Source organism: Balaenoptera acutorostrata, chromosome 20 (assembly GCF_949987535.1).
Source record: "Balaenoptera acutorostrata chromosome 20, mBalAcu1.1, whole genome shotgun sequence".
Taxonomy (NCBI): Eukaryota; Metazoa; Chordata; class Mammalia; order Artiodactyla; family Balaenopteridae; genus Balaenoptera; species Balaenoptera acutorostrata.
The window spans coordinates 40,091,486-40,109,803 of NC_080083.1; the positions used below are offsets into that span (position 1 = coordinate 40,091,486).

General features: G+C 48.1%; 1 protein-coding gene across 5 annotated transcripts in view; it reads left to right on the top strand.

The window, feature by feature from the left end:
* The first annotated feature begins 556 nt into the window (after positions 1–556).
* PLEKHM1 (pleckstrin homology and RUN domain containing M1) overlaps positions 557–18,318 on the top strand; it is a 51,403-nt gene continuing 33,641 nt past the window's right edge. The window contains exons 1-5 of one of the 5 annotated variants that reach the window (XM_028165982.2): positions 557–679; positions 2,989–3,172; positions 7,576–7,664; positions 10,320–10,567; positions 12,350–12,976. In XM_028165982.2, the coding sequence (XP_028021783.2) occupies positions 7,617–7,664; positions 10,320–10,567; positions 12,350–12,976 (923 nt within the window). In that variant the 5' untranslated portion in view covers positions 557–679; positions 2,989–3,172; positions 7,576–7,616. Of the gene's footprint in view, positions 680–2,988; positions 3,173–3,226; positions 3,389–7,575; positions 7,665–10,319; positions 10,568–12,349; positions 12,977–18,318 lie in introns of all 5 variants that reach the window. The other 4 variants (XM_007180157.2, XM_057536191.1, XM_057536190.1 and 1 more) reach the window with 4 other exon arrangements.

An 18,318-nucleotide genomic window follows, 5' to 3' on the forward strand; every position in this document is an offset into this window, starting at 1 on the left:
AACTGCTTGAGCATGTGCGGCGCGGGGATGATGGCGCGTTACAGGACAATGCCCAGAGGACCTCAAGGCGCTCACTTGGTATAAGCTGTGCTCAAAACATCTACATTTTTCCTGAGAGCAGGAGGGAAGCTCTAAGTTGGGCCTGGGCTCTGCCCACCGGGCTACGCTGATGCCCTGGGGGAGGCAAAAACGGGGTAGGCGTTGGTCCCATTTTACAAGTGGGCAACCTTCGCTGAAGGAGGCCATGTGTCGGCCCCAATTCTACGCAGATGGTGCTGCGGCCAGATAAGGTCAGGAACCCAGAAGCCAGGACCTCGTCTGACGCAGACCCTGTGAGAGGCAGGCAGTGAGAACGCACTCCGCCCAGAGTCTGTGGCGTTGCTTCTCTGCGCCCGACAGGAATGCAGGGACCCCGAGTCTCCCAGTTCATGTCTCTGCTCCCGGGCTGGGAACCCTGGGGCGTCCGAGAGCGCTGGCCCCGCCCCGAGGTTCCTCCGCGCCCCTCGATTGGCTCCGCGGGCCAGGGCGGGGTCGGACGCCCAGCCGACGTGATGGACGGCGTCAGGCGCCGCGGCAACCGCTTCCTGTTGTCAGTCGTCCGTAGGCCGCAGTGTCCGGTCGGAGGCTTAGGGGTTGCAGCGGCCGTGAGTGCCCCCCGACCCCCTCCCCACTCCGTTTGGTGAGTTAGGGGTCGGGAGCGAGGCGGGCAGCAGAGGGGCGGCGAGGCCGGGACGGGAACAGGCGAACAGGGAACAGCAGCCCTCTCCGTGATCCCAAACCCCTGGTTACCTTGAGACTGTCCTGCTTCAGAGTCTTCACCCTTCCCAGCCCAAGCCCCGCGCCCCACTCCAACTAGCCTTCGGCCCGCACTGCCGCTGCTGGCCTCTCCCCTCTATTTGCCACTCGTGACCTGATCCCAGCCCTTACCCCCACCCTCTCACCGCCGGTCTTGCGTAAATGCAGCCGCACCCTTGACCTCCCTGTAGCCCACTTCCAACCCCGACCTTGGCCACGTCCCTCCGCCTCCCTCTAACACATCTCGTCTTCACCTCTCAACCTCTTTGGCCGTGCTAGTGCTGCACGCAGGCCTCCTCGAGAGCCATCATTCTGGTTTGCCCTTTTCGGGATCAGCTTTCTTATCCGAATCTCCCACACCCCCCTGGTCAGCTCCCCAAGGTCTGCCCATCCTGAACACCCCACCTCTGTCCCACTCTCATTTAAGACCCACCACTAAAATAGATGCCCTGTTGAGCACACCCTTTTCTTTTTGATAACTCTGATCTCAGCCGTATCCCAAGTCTTACATGTATCTTGTCCTCACAGACTCAACCCCTAACTTCCTAGCCCACCATATACTTCCTTTCCATCTCCAACCATCAGAGGACACCCCCATCCCTAAGTCTTTGCTAAACCGCCCCCAACTCTTGGTGCCCCAGTTGCTACCACCCTCAGCCAATCTTATTAAAAATGAGATCTCCTGCCCTTCTTTCACCTCTGCTGTCCCCACCTCAACTCTACACCCATTTTCCCCTTGACCCCGTCCCCATTCAATCTGAGAATTTAGTGCAGAGTCCCCTGCCAACCCCACCGGCTGCCCCTCAACAGCCAAATTTAGGTGCTTGCTGGGAGCCCAGCAGTTAGAGACTGAGCTGGGTGCATGCAGGGCCTCAGGTGGTAAATAAGTGTGGAGAAGTAGAGATCCGCCCTCGGGTCAGGGTCAGGGATTTTTTTTCCCGGGTGTCTTGTCCCCTGTACCTGCTCCCAGGGATTATGGGTCTAGCATTCATATTAAATGACTTGTGCTACTGCTGGAATGGTGGGTATCGCCCACATACCTGGAAGGTGGGGAATGGCCACTCCCCTAGCTCACTCATAGCCTGGGCCAATGGAAGCCATCACTTCCTTTTGGCTGGTTTTCTGGCCCAGGAGAAACTCAGGGAGTACCACTGTGTGACTGTGGTCACAGAACCACGTCCATGTGTGTTGTCCTGGCACTTGTAAAGGACCCTCCTCACCCAGTGTTCCTCCTGGCTGGAGCTGACAGCAGACCTGTCCCAACGCTTAACACAGGGAACACAATGGACGCCAGAGATGATGTTACATGTTGTGAAGAGTGTAGGTGAGAGGGTTCCCAGGAGGCTAAGGCTTAGGCGAGTACAGAGGCTGTTGAATCACTTCCTCTTTTTGCAGGTGCTGAATCTTGTGAGTTTTGGCCATTTGGTTACCCATGAACATGGGTAGTTGAGATATCTGAGTAGCTGAGGCAGAGGGACATTCCTGAGGCACCCGGGCCCCAAGTTCAGCATTTATCATCTCCTGGGCTTTGGGGGCACACATTCTCTCCAAATTCTAGTGACCTGGCTTCAGAGGGTTGGCCATTTGGCAACAATTTTAAAGGGCCCCAAACAGGACCTGTTGTCTTTGCTTGCCGTTTATAGTCTTGTTCCTTTGAAAGTTGAGCCTTATTTTTGTTTTATTCTTCTGTCCATTCAGCAGGTATTTTTTGAGCACCACTGCGTGCTCTGTGTTGTTCTAGGCACTAGAAATGTAATGGTGAATGAGTTGAGCAAAGTTCCTGTTTTTAGTCATTCAAGGTTTGGTCCTTGCTGGAATCCTAAGGATGGGACAAAAATATGGGGGAGATGGGTGTTATTGAATGGAAGGAAGGAGGGGGGAAAGAAAGATACCCCATGTTCACTGATTCACATTTCTGGGCTCACTCACTAGCCTTTGGTTTGGGAATCACAGGCTAGACGTTTCTTGCCCTCCAGCTGGTATCCAATTGCTTCAAAGATGCAGTTCCCCTAGCACACTCTCTCCATCCCCCGTCCTCCAGGACACTTGTCCAGAAATCCAGTTTTTTTCAGGTGGGAGGAGGTGCAGTTTACTCAGCACTAACATGTCTGAAAGATCAGCTGCCTTTCTGAATCAGAAGATAACTTTGTCATTCTTTTCCAACTGAAAACCATGACTCATCAACTGGTACAGCAGCTGGATGGCTTAAACGTCAGGCTGTTTGTTCTGAACAGCCTGGTACAGGATTGGATTCAGGCTGTAGAGAGGAGGCTGTTGGGAATGGCTGAGAAGTCTCTAAGGAGAAGAGGTTGCTGTTTACCTATGGATGGAGTGTTTCAGAAGCGGGGAAGCCAAGCCATCCATTTCTTCTTTTAATGTAAGTCTCATATAAGCCATTCTTTTCTTTTCTTTCTTCCTTGGTCTCTGGAAGAAGTGAAATTGGACATTTATAGAAGCCCAGGCAGTATAATAAAGACAAGCAACCAGAACAATTCCTTCCTGTGTGTTGGAACATTTAAGAAAGGACAGCTGTGAAACCTGTGTACCATAGAAAGGACCTGGCCTCAGCTGGTTGGGACTACAGACCTGCTGGGTAAGATTGTTTCGTGTTGATTTTAGCCTTATTTGATAAAAATGGAGCTTCCTGAGTACTAAGTTAATTATTACTTAGTCTATAAGTAATCAGTTTGCCTGAAACTCTTGGAACCAGAGACCTGAGACAGTTTGATCTGGTGAAGTCTGACACAAGACTTAGAATGAGGAAACCAGACAGTTTTGTCCCTTACCTGGGGCTCTTTTCTACTGAGCCTTAGTCTTCTCTGTAAAACGGGGATAATCATCCTTCTCTCACAGGATTGTTTTTTGTTTTTTTTGTTTTTATTTATTTATTTATTTATTTATTTATTTTTGGCTGTGTTGGGTCTTCATTGCTGTGCGCGGGCTTTCTTTAGTTGCAGAGAGCAGGGGCTACTCTTTGTTGTGGTGCACGGGCTTCTCATTGTGGTGGCTTCTCTTGTTGCAGACCATAGGCTCTAGGCGCATGGGCTTCAGTAGTTGTGGCACGTGGGCTCAGTAGTTGTGGCTCTCGGGCTCTAGAATGCAGGCTCAGTAGTTGTGGCACATGGGCTTAGTTGCTCCGTGGCATGTGGGATATTCTCGGACCAAGGCTCGAACCCATGTCCCCTGCATTGGCAGGCGGATTCTTAACCACTGTGCCACCAGGGAAGTCCCCAGGACTGTTTTAAGAATTAAATGAGATTAGAGAAGCTAGGAGAGCGATGTCAGGATGAATCAATACTTAGGGGGAGAGGTTGACTTTTTGTGGTTAAAAGTTGCCTAAAAGGCAGACAGAAGTCACCTTTTCTGCTAAACTCCACCAGTAATGTTTGAAGAGCCCTTTGGTAATGTTGCCCACGTTCTGTCCTTAACTCTTTTTAGCCTAGGTCTCCTTGCAGCCACGCCTCTCTTTGCTTTGGTTTTTGGTGTCAATGAAGACTGTTCTGAGGACAGGAAGTGAAACCAGTCCCATAGGAAGGTGGACTGGGGGTCTGGAGAACGACGGAGTGCTGACCCAGCAGTCAGGAGACCCAAAGCCCCCTTATGGTTCCGTCAGCAAGTTCTCGTGTCTCCTGCCCCCTGAGGCATGATGGAGCAGACCCACATAGGTGGGGTGCTTTGGCTTCTTGCAAAGAAAGGTGTGCCCTGAATTGTGGCCCGAACCCCAAAGCCTCAGTCCTATTTTGTGAGTTGTCAAGTGGCCATTCTCCTTCTGGACTCCTCTGCACTGTCGTCAGTCATTTTGTGGCTTTTCTGACTCTTGGTTTTAGGGGGCGATTACGTGTCTCGCCCTGCTCTGACCTCTCAGCATCAGTTTGCTTTGGGTTTTTTTTTTTTTTTTTAAACAATGGTTTCATGAGCAGTGATGGGGGGCCTCTGTATTTTGTTTTGTTTTGTTTTTTCAATTTATTTATTTTTATTTATTTATGGCTGTGTTGGGTCTTCGTATCTGTGCGAGGGCTTTCTCCAGTTGTGGCAAGCGGGGGCCCCTCTTCATCGCGGTGCGCGGGCCTCTCACTATCGCGGCCTCTCTTGTTGCGGAGCACAGGCTCCAGACATGCAGGCTCAGTAATTGTGGCTCACGGGCCCAGTTGCTCCGCGGCATGTGGGATCTTCCCAGACCAGGGCTCGAACCCGTGTCCCCTGCATTGGCAGGCAGATTCTCAACTACTGCGCCACCAGGGAAGCCCTGCTTTTGGTTTTTAGCAGACCCTTACTGGGCTGGAGCACCCACTTACTAACAGGCCTCCCTCCCTCCCATGAATATTATTTTCAGTTAATTAGTTAATGAGTCCTTAAAGGATCCAGGCTGTTATTCAGATTGTTGAGGCCTAAGCCCTTCCTGGCCTGGCCTGTGGCTGGCTGAGGGAAGGGCAGTTTTGCAGCTTGAGGCTCTGTCTAGAAGGGCAGGCTGGAGGGGAGGCCTTTGGCGGCTGGAATTGCTGAAGGGGATTGGAACCCAGGGTCTTGGAGCCAGAGAACCTGGATTTGGCCTCCTGGGCTGCACAAGGGTGGCCTGGAAGGAACATTGTCCAGAGGGACTGTCTGCAGCACATGTCCCCTTATCTGGGGCTCTGGTGGCTGGAGTGTGGAGGAGGGCCCTGAAGAATCCCTGGTAGGTGGGAGGGGGATGAGGTGAGGGTGAGGTAAGTCAGACAAGGCCTGAGGCCGGGGGCCCGTGTTCTGGGGTCTCACACCCTGACCAGAGTTGGCTATGCGGGGGCCGCCCTCCACACACCTCCCTCCCTCTGCATGTCCTTACTTGGAGAGGTTGGCTCTGGGTCCTGTTTACCCACTGCCCACTCCAGAGGCCAGGGATTGAATCAGAGCAGCTCCTACCATTTAGGGCCACTCTGCTTCTCTCATCTCCAAGCGTCACGCTCATGTCCTCCTGTAAACCTTTCCTGCCAGACTGACCTCAGTGTTCCACTGTGGCCCCTCACCTGGGCCCCCGGCTGAAGAGCCCTCCTCCCAGGCCTCCCTTGCCCCCTTGCCCGTCGCCCCCTTAGCCCTAGCCCACACCCGCCTCTTCCAGAGGGAGGTGGTCGCGCTCCTTCTGGAGTCGGGGGGTTTCTCTTGAGCTCGGGTTGCTGTTGTCCTGGCGGCAGCTGGTAGAGTTGGCCACTTACCAGCCCTGGGATCTTGGGAATTTCCTTGACCTGGGTCAGCTTCTACTTCTTATCTGTCAGACTGAGATGATAAGACACTCCTAGGATGGTTATCAGGAATGAATGGGATAATACATGTAAAGGGCACAAAACCCATTTAACAGGTCTTGGTTTTACTAACTTCTTTGGGCCATGGGTTCTTGAGAGCAGAGAGAGCAGTAACCTGATTTTCTCTCTCTTTATTATTTTTTGTTGTTGGTGGTGTCCCCTCATGCTTAGCTGTGTGGCCACTAGAGATTTGTTTAGATGTGAGTGTGCCTGTCCAGTCCTGCTCTGTGCAAGTTCCCAGGGTGCGCCAGGCCAGGCAGCAGCCCCTTCAGGCTCAGGCTGCAGTCCTCACCCACACCCCACCCTTAGCCTCAGCCACCCCAGGAGAGAGCCAGCTGCCCCGAGAGACCGAGAGATTTCTCTGTGTACTGACTTCAGCTGCTGGCACACGCTGAATTAGGTAGTGGCATTCTTTGCCTGTAGATTTGGGCAGCCGCATCCACTGGGAGATACCATTTATCCTCGGTAAATATCAGGCCCTGTGCTCAGCGTTTTCCATACTCATAGTCTCCACTTAAGAGGTCTGATACGTGCCCCAGTGTGCCTAGCTGGTTAGTGGCAAATTGAGATCAGAACCCGTGTTGTTCCCCTTTAGATATGTCCCTGTGCTGCTCAAGCTAGACCTCTGCAGCCCAAAGGAGAAGCAGCTGTGTGGTGAGAGAGCCCTTCCTTTTGAAGGTGTTTCAGTTGTACTTTTCCCCACTGAGCTGGCCGACCCTGGGCTGGGATGGGAGTCGGGACAGTTGCAGAGCCCAGGCCCTGAATGTGAATTGTGAGCCCCTGCTTCCCCGCCCCTGTGGGTTCTTGGCACCTTCAGCTGCAGCATCCCCCCTTGCAGCCTCAGCTCTGTATCTAAATTAGCCTTTTTTTCTTTTTTTAATAAATTTATTTATTTATTTTTGTCTGTGTTTGGTCTTCATTGCTGCACGCGGGCTTTCTCTATTTGCGGCGAGCAGGGGCTACTCTTCGTTGCGGTGCACGGGCTTCTCATTGCGGTGGCTTCTCTTGCTGCGGAGCACGGGCTCTAGGCGCACGGGCTTCAGTAGTTGTGGCTCACGGGCTCTAGAGCACAGGCTCAGTAGTTGTGGCTCACGGGCTCTAGAGCACAGGCTCAGTAGTTGTGGTGCACGGGCTTAGTTGCTCCGCGGCATGTGGGATCTTCCCAGACCAGGGCTCGAACCCCTGTCCCCTGCATTGGCAGGCGGATTCTTAACCACTGTGCCACCAGGAAAGTCCCTAAATTAGCCTTTTATTCCCTGCTTTTTTGTGCCAGCATTTGGAGTGGAGTCAAGAGCCCTTTCTGCCCACCCTTTGGGACAGACCTGCCCATGGCACGCCCCACGAGATCTTTTTTCCTTCCTTGTTTCCATCCTTAAAATCCACTCTCAGTTTTTACTTTTGTATTGAAAGTCCTTGCAGTTGCAGGTTGAGTAAGATGGGGGTGGGGCGTGGGGAGGAGATCGTCTGGGCGCAGTGATTGTTCATCCGGCCATGTCTGTCCCTGCAGGTGTCATGTGATTCTTCTGGGGAGCTGCTGCTTGAGTGGAAATGCTCTCAGCTGTGGAGAATGGACTGGACCCCCGGGCTGCCATCCCGGTAGGCAACAAGGGAGAATCAAGGGTGAGGGAAGGGGTGCCTGGGACAGCCATTTCATTGTTTTTTCTCACTTTGAAATGCACTTGCACTGTTCAGAAAGAGAGGCCTGGAGTTGAGAAAAAGTTATAGCAGAAGCAGGCTCCGAGGAGATCCTGCCCTTTCTAGATCATCTTATTGGTGATAAAATGGAGATTTACAAAAAACAATGGAGATTGCATGTAGGTTACCTAAGGACCAAGGATTTCTCCAAAGAAGATATACAAATGACCAATAAGTACATAAAAAGACGCTCAACATCATTAGACATTAGACAAAGGCAAATCAAAACCATAATGAGGAAAACAGAAGTAGAGTCACCACGGACGTAGAAAACAAACTCATGGTTACTGGGAACAAGGTGTGGGAGGGATAAATTGGGAGACTGGGACTGACGTATACACACTACTATATATAAAATAGATAACCAATAAGAACCTGCTGTATAGCACAGGGAACTCTACTCAGTACTCTGTAATGGCCTATATAGGAAAAGAATCTAAAAAAAAAAAAAAGGTGGATATATGTCTATGTATAACTGATTCACTTTGCTGTACACCTGAAACTAACACAACATTGTACGTCAACTATACTCCAATACAAATGTTTTTTAAAAAGTAAAATAAAATAGTAAGAAAAAAAAGTCATAATGAGGGACTTACTCAGTGGTCCAGTGGTTAAGACTCCGTGCTTCCACTGCGGGGAGGTATGGGTTCCATCCGTGGTTGGGGAACTAAGATCCCACATGCCGTGCGGCGCGGCCAGAAAAAAAAAAAAAAAGACATAATGAGATACTTCTTCATATCCACTAGGATGACTGTAATCAAAATGGCAGACAATAATAAGTATTGGTGGGGTTGTGGAGAAGTTGGAACTCTCATACCTTCCTGGTGGGAGTGTAAAATGGTATAGCCATTGTGGAAAACAGTTTGATAGTTCCTCAAAAAGTGAAACATACAGTTGCATGTGACTCAGCAATTCCACTCCTAGGTATACACCCAAGAGAATTGAAAACAGATATTTACACAAAAAACTATGAACATGAATGTTCATAGCAGCGTTGTAGCCAAAAAGTGGAAACAACCCAAATATCTATTAATCGATGAATGGATAAATAAAATGTGATATATCCATGCAATGGAATATTATTTGGCAATAAAAAGGAATGAAGGATTGATATGTGCTACAACACAGACAAACTTGAAAACGCACTAAGTGAAGTCAGACACAAAAGGCTGCATATCGTATGATTCCATTTATAAGAAATGTCCAGAATAGGCAAATCCATAGAGACAGAAAGTAGATCAGTGGTTGCCAAGGGTTGGGGGAGAGGGGAATAGTGAGTGACTGCTAATAGGTACAGGGTTTCTTTTGGGGGTCATAAAAATGTTCTAAAATTAGATAGCGGAAATGGTTGCACAATTCTGTGAATGTACTAAAAACCACTGAGCTGTGTATTTTAATGAGTGAATTTTATGATATGTAAGTTATGTCTCATTAAAGCTGTTCTAAAAAAGGAACATTTAACTTTTCACAGAACATTTAACATTAATTGTGTTGGCTAAAATAAAAATGAAACAGTGAAATATTTGTCCATAATCCTATCACCTAATAATTCAAACCAGTTTTTCTGCAATCCCTTCCAGTCCTTTTCCAAACCCTTAGGTAATTTTGACATATGTACTTATATTATGATAGAACGATCTTAACTCTGTATTTTCAAAGGACTTTATGTATATTTTATAATTTATTCATTTAACAAACATTTACTGAGTACATGTGCCAGGAACCAGGCCCATTGTTGAGGGCACAAGGATGAATAAAAAACTAGTCCTACCTTCAAAGAGTAATACCCCCAGCTGTAAATCACCAAGTATTATTTCCATTTAACAGATGAGAAAGTTGAGGCTCAGAGAGGTTAAGTGAAATATTTGAGGTGACCCAACTGGTGACTGACAGAGCTGAGACTAAACCCAGGCTCTGACTGCCAGGTCTAGGATCTTTCTTCATGTAAACCGTGCTCCTGTTTCTGGGTGTTTTTATTGTTCTAAAGCAGCACTTTTTGCCTCTTAACTTGTTGACTCTCAGTGGAATGTTGGTCATGTGATTAAGGTGGAAAGCCTCACCCCTGCCCTAGATGGATTACCCAAGCTCCCATAGCTGTAACTCTGATGGAGCCAGTATTTAAACACAAGGTTTATATGGCCATCAGCTTACTGAAGTTTGGTTTAAAAAACAAACAGGGATTTCCCTGGCTGTCCAGTGGTTAGGACCCAGCACTGTCACTGCCGTGGGCCGGGTTCAGTCCCTGGTCGGGGAACTAAGATCCCGCAAGCCTCTCCGTGCGGCCAATAAATAAGTAAATAAAAAATAGAAAACAAAGAAATTTTAAAAACACACGTATCTTTGCAAAAACTAACAACACATCTTGGGGCGATTTTCCTTTTCTTCTCTCTGCTTTCTCTTTATTTTCTACCGTTAGCCTGTACTCGTTTTGCTACACAGATATGTAGATTTGTGCATGCATGTGGACCCATGTGTTTGGCCACAGGAAGAGTCACTTTGCAGGGGTCGCCATAGGAGCCTCTAAAGGCCTGTGTTATGTCTGGCGCCACCCAGGTCATCAAGAAGAAGCTAGTGGGCTCCGTGAAGGCACTGCAGAAGCAGTACGTGTCCTTGGACACAGCGGTCACAAGCGAAGACGGAGATGCCAACAGCATGTGCAGCGCCCTGGAAGCCGTCTTCATCCACGGCCTGCACACCAAGCACATCCGAGCCGAGGCTGGAGGGAAAAGGAAGAAAAGTGCCCACCAGAAGCCTCTGCCTCAGCCCGTCTTCTGGCCCCTCCTGAAAGCTGTCACCCACAAGTGAGAGCTGCTGGGGGCGGCGGGGTGGGGGTTGGAGGCGGTTCACGTCGGGGAGGAGCTTCAGAGTATGGGACGCTGGGCTCTTCCCTCCAGCCGTGCGGGAAAGACTCAGAGAGCCCTGTGTCCCGGAGAGGAGATGGTGGGCCAAGCGGGGTTGGGGGGGGGATGTTAGACCAGGGCTCAGTGAGCCCCTCAGACCAGCCCCTCAGACCACGACCTGGGGCAGCATCGAGCCCCTGGGCTGGTCGCCCTGAGCACGAGCAGGAGCCTTCTTTTTACCACTCTCTGGCAAATTCGGTAGTTACAACAGAGGTTGTGCAGCCTGCAAAGCCTGCAATCTTTACTGTCTGGCCCTTTCCAGAAGTTTGCTGACCCTGCCTTAGGATGTTTGCACATCTGTGTGCTACGTATCATACTTGTAACAAGGTAGGGTTTGTTTCTTTTTTTTTAAGAAGAGTGGCATCCAGCTAGAGCCTCTGAATGTGAGCTCTGAGACACTTGTCTTGCTGGCCCTGCCCTGAACCGCCTGGGCTTTGGAGCAAGCAGCTGACACTGTGCCTCTCAGGGCTATTAAATGCCACCTCCTGCCCGAAGGTGCCTTTGTCAGTCTCTAATCTTCCTTCCCGTGCTACTGCCGCTGCCCTATCTCAGGCTCTTACCTCACTCCTGGGTGGCAGTGCCTTTCTAATTGTCCCCCTTATCTCATTCTGTCTTTCCTTTGGTCAGTCAGCCCACATTTACTGAGCTTAAGCTGACCGGAGCTCCATCACTGGCTTCTGCAGAGTACGGTCCGCACTCCCATGGAGGAGACGTGCGCAGGGGATGGCGGTAGTCAGAGGATGGGCGTTTACATCAGACCGAGGCATTCAGGAGCTGAGTTTGGTACACGTGGGGTTGGGTTGGGTAGGAGCACCCCACCCTGAAGTCTGCGTAGCTGCGAGCACGTCACTTTCCTGAGCAAAAACCTGTAGCCCGCAGGCTCCCAAACGCCAGCCAGCCTGGGGTCTGCTTCACTTGGCTGGGGCCCCGGAACCTGTATCCTAACCTAGTTCTGCAGGTGATTCCGATGCACCGCCAGGTGTGGGGAGCATCGCCCCGCTTTGCCTCCCCCGTTTGATACTCAGGGCCCTGCATTACCTGGCTTTGCAACCCAATTACCCGCTCTTCGTCCCTGTGCTGTAACTGGAGCGCTCCCCACTCGTGTTACAGTCTGTTGCTTTCCTACCCTTTATGTTTTTTTCTCCGTCAGTCCCTTGTGCCTCAAAGGTTCTCCATCCATCTTTGCCTCTTGTAGTCCCTCAAGGCCCAGCTCAGATACTGCCCTTTTCTGTGGCGTTTTTCTTACTCCAACCCAGAGGTGATTACCCAGCCCTCACCCCAGCTCTGCTAACAGCAGGGCTCACCTCAATATGCCCTTGAAAGGCGGTTTCCTGGACCGAGAGTAGGGACCATGACTTTACCCTGTGTCTTCACAGCTCCAAGGACCTCAACCTAAAATTTAGGGGCTAAGCAGACATGTCCTGGATGAGCAGATGATGTCAGGGGCCGGACGGGTAGTTGTCATGAAAATGGCAACAATCCTTCATGACACTAAACGTAAAAAAGTTGGGGGGTTAGAGCTGAACCTTTCTAAATTCCCCTTTGAACGCTGTTATCCAGGAGTTTTTCATGCCTATGTATATTTGCGGTCGTTGTTACTGGCTCTTGCTAACCAGTGGATAAAATGACATGTCCGTGATTTGGAGTTGTTTCTTGAAGCACGTGCGTTCTCCGCCTTCCCAGACACATCATCTCGGAATTGGAGCACCTGATCTTCGTGAGCACGGACGTGGGCCGCTGCCGGGCCTGGCTGCGGCTGGCCCTCAATGACGGCCTGATGGAGTGCTACCTGAAGCTGCTGCTGCAGGAGCAGGCCCGCCTGTGCGAGTACTACCAGCCCACGGCCCTGCTCCGGGACGCCGAGGAGGGCGAGTTCCTCCTGAGCTTCCTGCAGGGCCTGACGTCCCTGTCCTTCGAGCTCTCCTACAAGTCTGCCATTCTAAACGAGTGGACGCTCACCCCGCTGGCCCTCTCCGGGCTCTGCCCGCTCTCGGAGCTCGACCCCCTCACTACCTCTGGAGCGGAACTACAGCGGAAGGAGTCTCTGGATTCCATCTCCCATTCCTCAGGCTCGGAGGACATCGAGGTCCAGCACTCGGGCCATAAGATCCGACGGAACAGGGGGCTCACGGCCTCCTCCCTCAGTCTGGACACGGCTAGTTCGTCCCAGCTCTCTTGCAGCCTCAACTCTGACAGCTGCCTGCTCCAAGAGAATGGCTCCAAGAGTCCAGACCGTTCCGAGGAGCCCATGTCCTGCGACTCAGACCTGGGGACAGCAAATGCTGACGATTCAGACCTGTCTCTGCAAGAGTGAGTACCCCTCCCCCACCCCTTCCCTCTCTTTCTCCTTCCTTCCTTCTCTTTCTCCTTCCTTCCTTCTCTTCCTCTTGCCCTCCCTCCCTTCCTGGGGCGTGTGATTGCCTGTCACTGAGCACAGAACTCTGTTAGGGCGTAAAGACAGACGAAGGGGGCAGGGACTGGAATTGCTGGGAGCTGTACCTTCAGGCAGACTGGGGCCAGTGGGGAGAATGCATTTAGATGGGGCTCAGAGTTGGTTCCAGCCCCAGCTCTGTCCTGGTGACCTGTGACAAGTTATTTAATCTCTCTGAGATTTAGTGTGGAATATTATTGTCGTCTTCATCTAGAGAGAAGGAAACTTATAGTTCAGAGCTCTATGTACAACTTCCAAAAAAGTGCAATGAAGCACAGTGCATAAGGGTGATCTTCTCGGACCTCACAGAAGACCTTCTGGGGGACACAAAACCTTAGTGATGCCAGGACGGGGGTGGCAGACAAATGGGGATGAGCAAGTGTGTGGAGGAGGAGGACATGGAGTGACGAACTTGACTGGAGAAGGGAGCCTGGCCACAGCCTTCCTTCCTTCAGGCTTTTTAACATTAATTTTTGAATAGATAATATATTTTTATAGTTTAAAAAAATCTAAAATATATACAGTGAAAAGTCTTTCCCACTGTATTTATGTAACCATAATTATTAATTTCTTGCATATTTTTCCAGTTTCTAAATGCATCTATAACAAATATGAATGTACAAATTTTAAAATTTTCTTTCTTCTTTCTTTATTTTTTAAATTGAAGTATAGTTGATTTACAATGTTGTGTTAGTTTCAGGTGTACAGCACAGTAATTCAGTTATTTATACACATATATAAATATGTTATATATATATAATATATATAAATAAATATATATATAAAACATATTGTTATATATATAAAAAATATATTGTTTTTCAGATTCTTTTCCCTTATAGGTTATTATCTTTCTTATTTCTTATTCCTTTCTTTCCACAAAAGCTAGTATAAATTATAAATACATTATTCTATACCTTGTTTGGGAGATCTTTTCATATCAGAGCTTCTTTTTTTTTTTTTTCCTATTACAGATTTTTCCATTGTATGAATGTACCTTAGTTTATTGAATCAGCCCTGAGTTTAATGGACATTGGAGTTCAGTGTTGCTATAAATAACCTGTGTATGTGGTCCTTTAGGCCTACGCAAGCTATCTCTGTTCAGTAAATTCCCAGAAGCAAAATTGCTGAGCCAAGGAATAAATTAATTTGTAATTTTCACAGATATTGCCTATTTGCACTCTATCAGGGTTGTGCTTGTGTCCTCTCAGCCTTGTCAACAGAAGGTATTATCAAACTTTTGGAAGTTTGCTCGTCTCATAGGTAAAAAATGGTAGCCGTCTCTGAAGCATTTCCTCTAGTAGGACCTGTGTTACATCAGCTGTGTTTAGGACCTTTCCACTCCTGCTGTTCCCCACCCTTCCCCCCACCTTGGTTCAGGTCTTTACAGGGCTCCCACCCGGTGTGGGAATCACACCAGGATTGGGTGTCATGGACTGGCCCTGGAGCAGATCTAGTTTCAAGCCCCGTTCCACCACCTACAAGCCCAGTAATGTCTCGTACATGGCTAACTCTTTTTGAGGTTCTGTTTCTTCATCTTTTTCTTTCTTTTTTTTTAAATTTTTATTGGAGTAGAGTTGTTTCAGTTTCTGCTGTACAGCAAAGTGATTCAGTTATACATATACTTATATCCACTCATTTTTAGATTCTTTTCCCATATAGGTCATTACAGAATATTGAGTAGAGTTCCCTGTGCTATACAGTAGGTCCTTACTAGTTACCTATTTTACTGTTTCTTCATCTTTAAAATGGAAATTCCCTCATAGGGCTGTTTGAGAATCAAGTGAGATACCCATGAGTGAGATGCTCACATAAGAATGTCTGGTAGGTCCCAGAAATGGCCTCCGAACATCGAGCACATCAGATAGAATTTTCACATGTCAAACGGAAGGATTAGATATAACGTGCTGGGAAGGAGCAGCCCCCCGCCCCAGAGATGGCTGGGCCCGTGGCGTGACTGAGGCTCAGTCACCTGTCTTAGCCCTTGGTTGTCTCTCCCTCCTCCCGCAGACCAGCCAGCCTTCTCTTTGTCATGTGCCTTGCCTTTATCTTTCATGAGTCTTGTGATTGGAAAATTCCAGCTTAAGGTCACTGAATCAGTGGCCATCCACCCTGCATGGGAAGTGTTGTCCTGTGTATTCCAGGGGAACTCAAGGGAGGAGGGTCAGGATGTACAGACCAACACTGGACAGTGATGTGAGGAAGTGGCAGGCACCACACACACACACACACACACACACACACACACACACACACACACACGCACGCAGCCAGCACCATCATTCTTAGAGCTGGGCTGGAAGTTTGTCTTGGAGCATTCACAGAGAGCAGCATTTCTTAGAGTATATGTTTTAAGGGTAAAGATTCTCACCAACACGTAAGAGTTTGCTTAAGTTGTTGTGTTACTTAAATGTATATAACTTAAAATTAGGCATAAACACGTTGTGCTTAAAACTCTTGCAACTATAAAATCAAAACATCTACAAACTGGGAATTCCCTGGTGGTCCAGTGGTTAGGACTCTGCGCTTTCACTGCCAGGGCCCAGGTTCAATCCCTGGTCAGGGAACTAAGATCCCACAAGCCTCTCGGTGCGGCCAAAAAAAAAGAAAAAATCTACAAATTAAACATGAAATGCAAAACCCATAACATTCCAAATGAAACTTATTAATGTTTTGCAGAAGCCAAATTACAGTTTGCCTTGTGAAGAGAGGATCGACTGCCCCACACAGCTTCTTTTGTGTTCATTAGGTCTGAATTATAATTATATCCTGAATTATAATTATATCACTGAGAAGCATAGGTACAGTCTAGTGGTAAGAAGTGTGGACTCAGGAGCCGGACTTCCTGAGCCCTCCATCAACCAGCTTTGCCATCTCGGGCAAGTTACTCAACCTTTCTGACCTTGATGTCCTCATCTGTAAAATGGGGATAAGAATGCTTCAAAGGAATGCTGGGGAGATGAAATGAATTTAGATCTGTCAAATGCTTAGAGCAGTGTCTGGCACAGCATGCATGCTCACTGGGTGGTGGTGTCATTTTACTACTGTGTACCTGTGACATCCGTTCTCCTACTGCTTGTCCTCACATACACTGCTGCAAAACCTTGGTTAGTAATATTTGTCAGAGGTCATTGTCATGAGGCCTTCCCTTGGGGGAAATGATTCTTAGCATGTGCAGCCCACCTCTTTGCTTTTATTAGTGGCCCTTGACTGCCAAATAGTACTGTGTATCACCAACACAATAGTCCGCATGTTGAGGAAAACCGCAGGCTCAGGATCACTTGTCAGGGGTACTTTATAAGGTGGCCATTCAGATTCTCCAGGCCATGCTTTTAATTTACTTCATACATAAGTATTTATAATACATATACTTTTTTTCCAGATTGTTCTCTAAATGAAAGCACAAAGTTTAAAAATGTTTGAATAGAGGACTTCCCTGGCAGTCCAGTGGTTAAGACTCCATGCTTCCAATGCAGGGGGGGCCTGGGTTCAATCCCTGGTCGGGGAACTAAGATTCCACATGCCGGGCGGCGCAGCCAAAAAAAAAAAACAAACAATTTTCGAATAGGTTTTGGGAAACACGGCCCTGAACCAGACCAAAGTGGAAGGACTGTAGTAGTTTCAGTTTCATTTCTTTTCCTTTTTTTTCCCCCCCAGTTTCATTTCTATGTTTCATTTTCCTCAAAGTTTTTAAAAATGTTCTTTCTTTTGCCTTTCCTTCAAAATCTCATCTCTAGCCGTTTTTTCCGCTTGATGTACGTGTCTCTCTTATTCTCACTGGATCCTTCACCAATTCTGGTGAAGCTCTGTGAGCTTCATTTCACCCTGACCTGGGTTTTGTTTTGGGGGGGCGGGTTTTGGCTGTGCCCTGCAGCTTGCAGGATCTTAGTTCCCTGACCAGGGATTGAACCCGTGCCCCCTTCAATGGAAGTGCAGAGTCCTAACCACTGGACTGCCAAGGAATTCCCCTTGGCCTTGGTTTTGATTTGACAGAAGCTCTAATTGATCACACAAGCTTCTTGCTGTTTGGTGACATTTCTCTAAGCATTAAGTCACTCACTTGTTCTAATACCCAGTCTACGCTTGTCATTAAAATCTTTCTTGTAGGTTAGGATTCACTTCTAATTGATAACTGTTTTGGTAATGCTAGTGAGTATTTCAATAAATCTGTTCCTTTCCTTACATGTTTATGTTTGTGTACACGGAGGCTAAGCAGTCTTATCAGTGATAATGAGGTTAACATTTATTGATCACTTTGTGCCAGACACTGTGCTAAGCACTTTACCTGTATTATATCATTTAATCTTTGTCACAGTCATAAAAGATGGGTGCTGGTACCACATCCATTTTCCAGATAAGGGAATTAAGTCCATGAACTTAATGTTCACATTGTGGGGCCCACAGCCGTGTGTTAACCAAGGCCAGGTGGACTCGGGAGCCCCTGCTTTTAATCACTCACCACACCACCTCCCGGGAGCCCATGAGGAGCCGGGACCTCACAGAGGACCTTGTTAAAAATCTGACACCCTAGTTCATTTCAGAAGGGGACCCCGTGGTTTGGACACATATAAGTGGTTAGCAAATGCCGCTCCTCCTCTGCCTGTGGAAACTACCCCTTTCTTTCCAGAACTCATCATTGCCTACTCGCTGCAAATTGCACTCTTGGATTTTTTGTGGGTCTGTTTTTCAAGTGTGGCTTTTAGAGCAAGAGCGAGTCCCCATCTGCGTCCCCCCCCGTAACTATTCCACAAACACATTTACACCTTTCTCTGAGAGATCACTTGTTTGTTTATCAAGATATGCTTCACATAGCATAACATTCACCATTGTAAAGTGTACTGTTCAGTGGTTTTCAGTATATTCACAAGGTCGTGAATTCAACATCTACTGCTGTCTACTTCAAGAGCATTTTCATTACCCTGTAAGGAAGTCCCTTACCCATTAGCTATGAATTTACCTTTTCTGGACATTTAATATCAATCGAGTCATAAAATATGTGGCCTTTTGTGACTGCCTTCTTTCACTTAGTACAATGTTTTCAAGGTTCAACCACGTTATATAAGCACATATCATGGGCAAATAATATTCCATTGTATGGATATATTACAATTTATTTATTCATCAATTAATGGACATTTTTTCCCACGTTTTGGCTATTATGAATAATGTTGCTATGAGCATTCATTTACAAGTATTTTGTGTAGACATATGTTTTGAATTC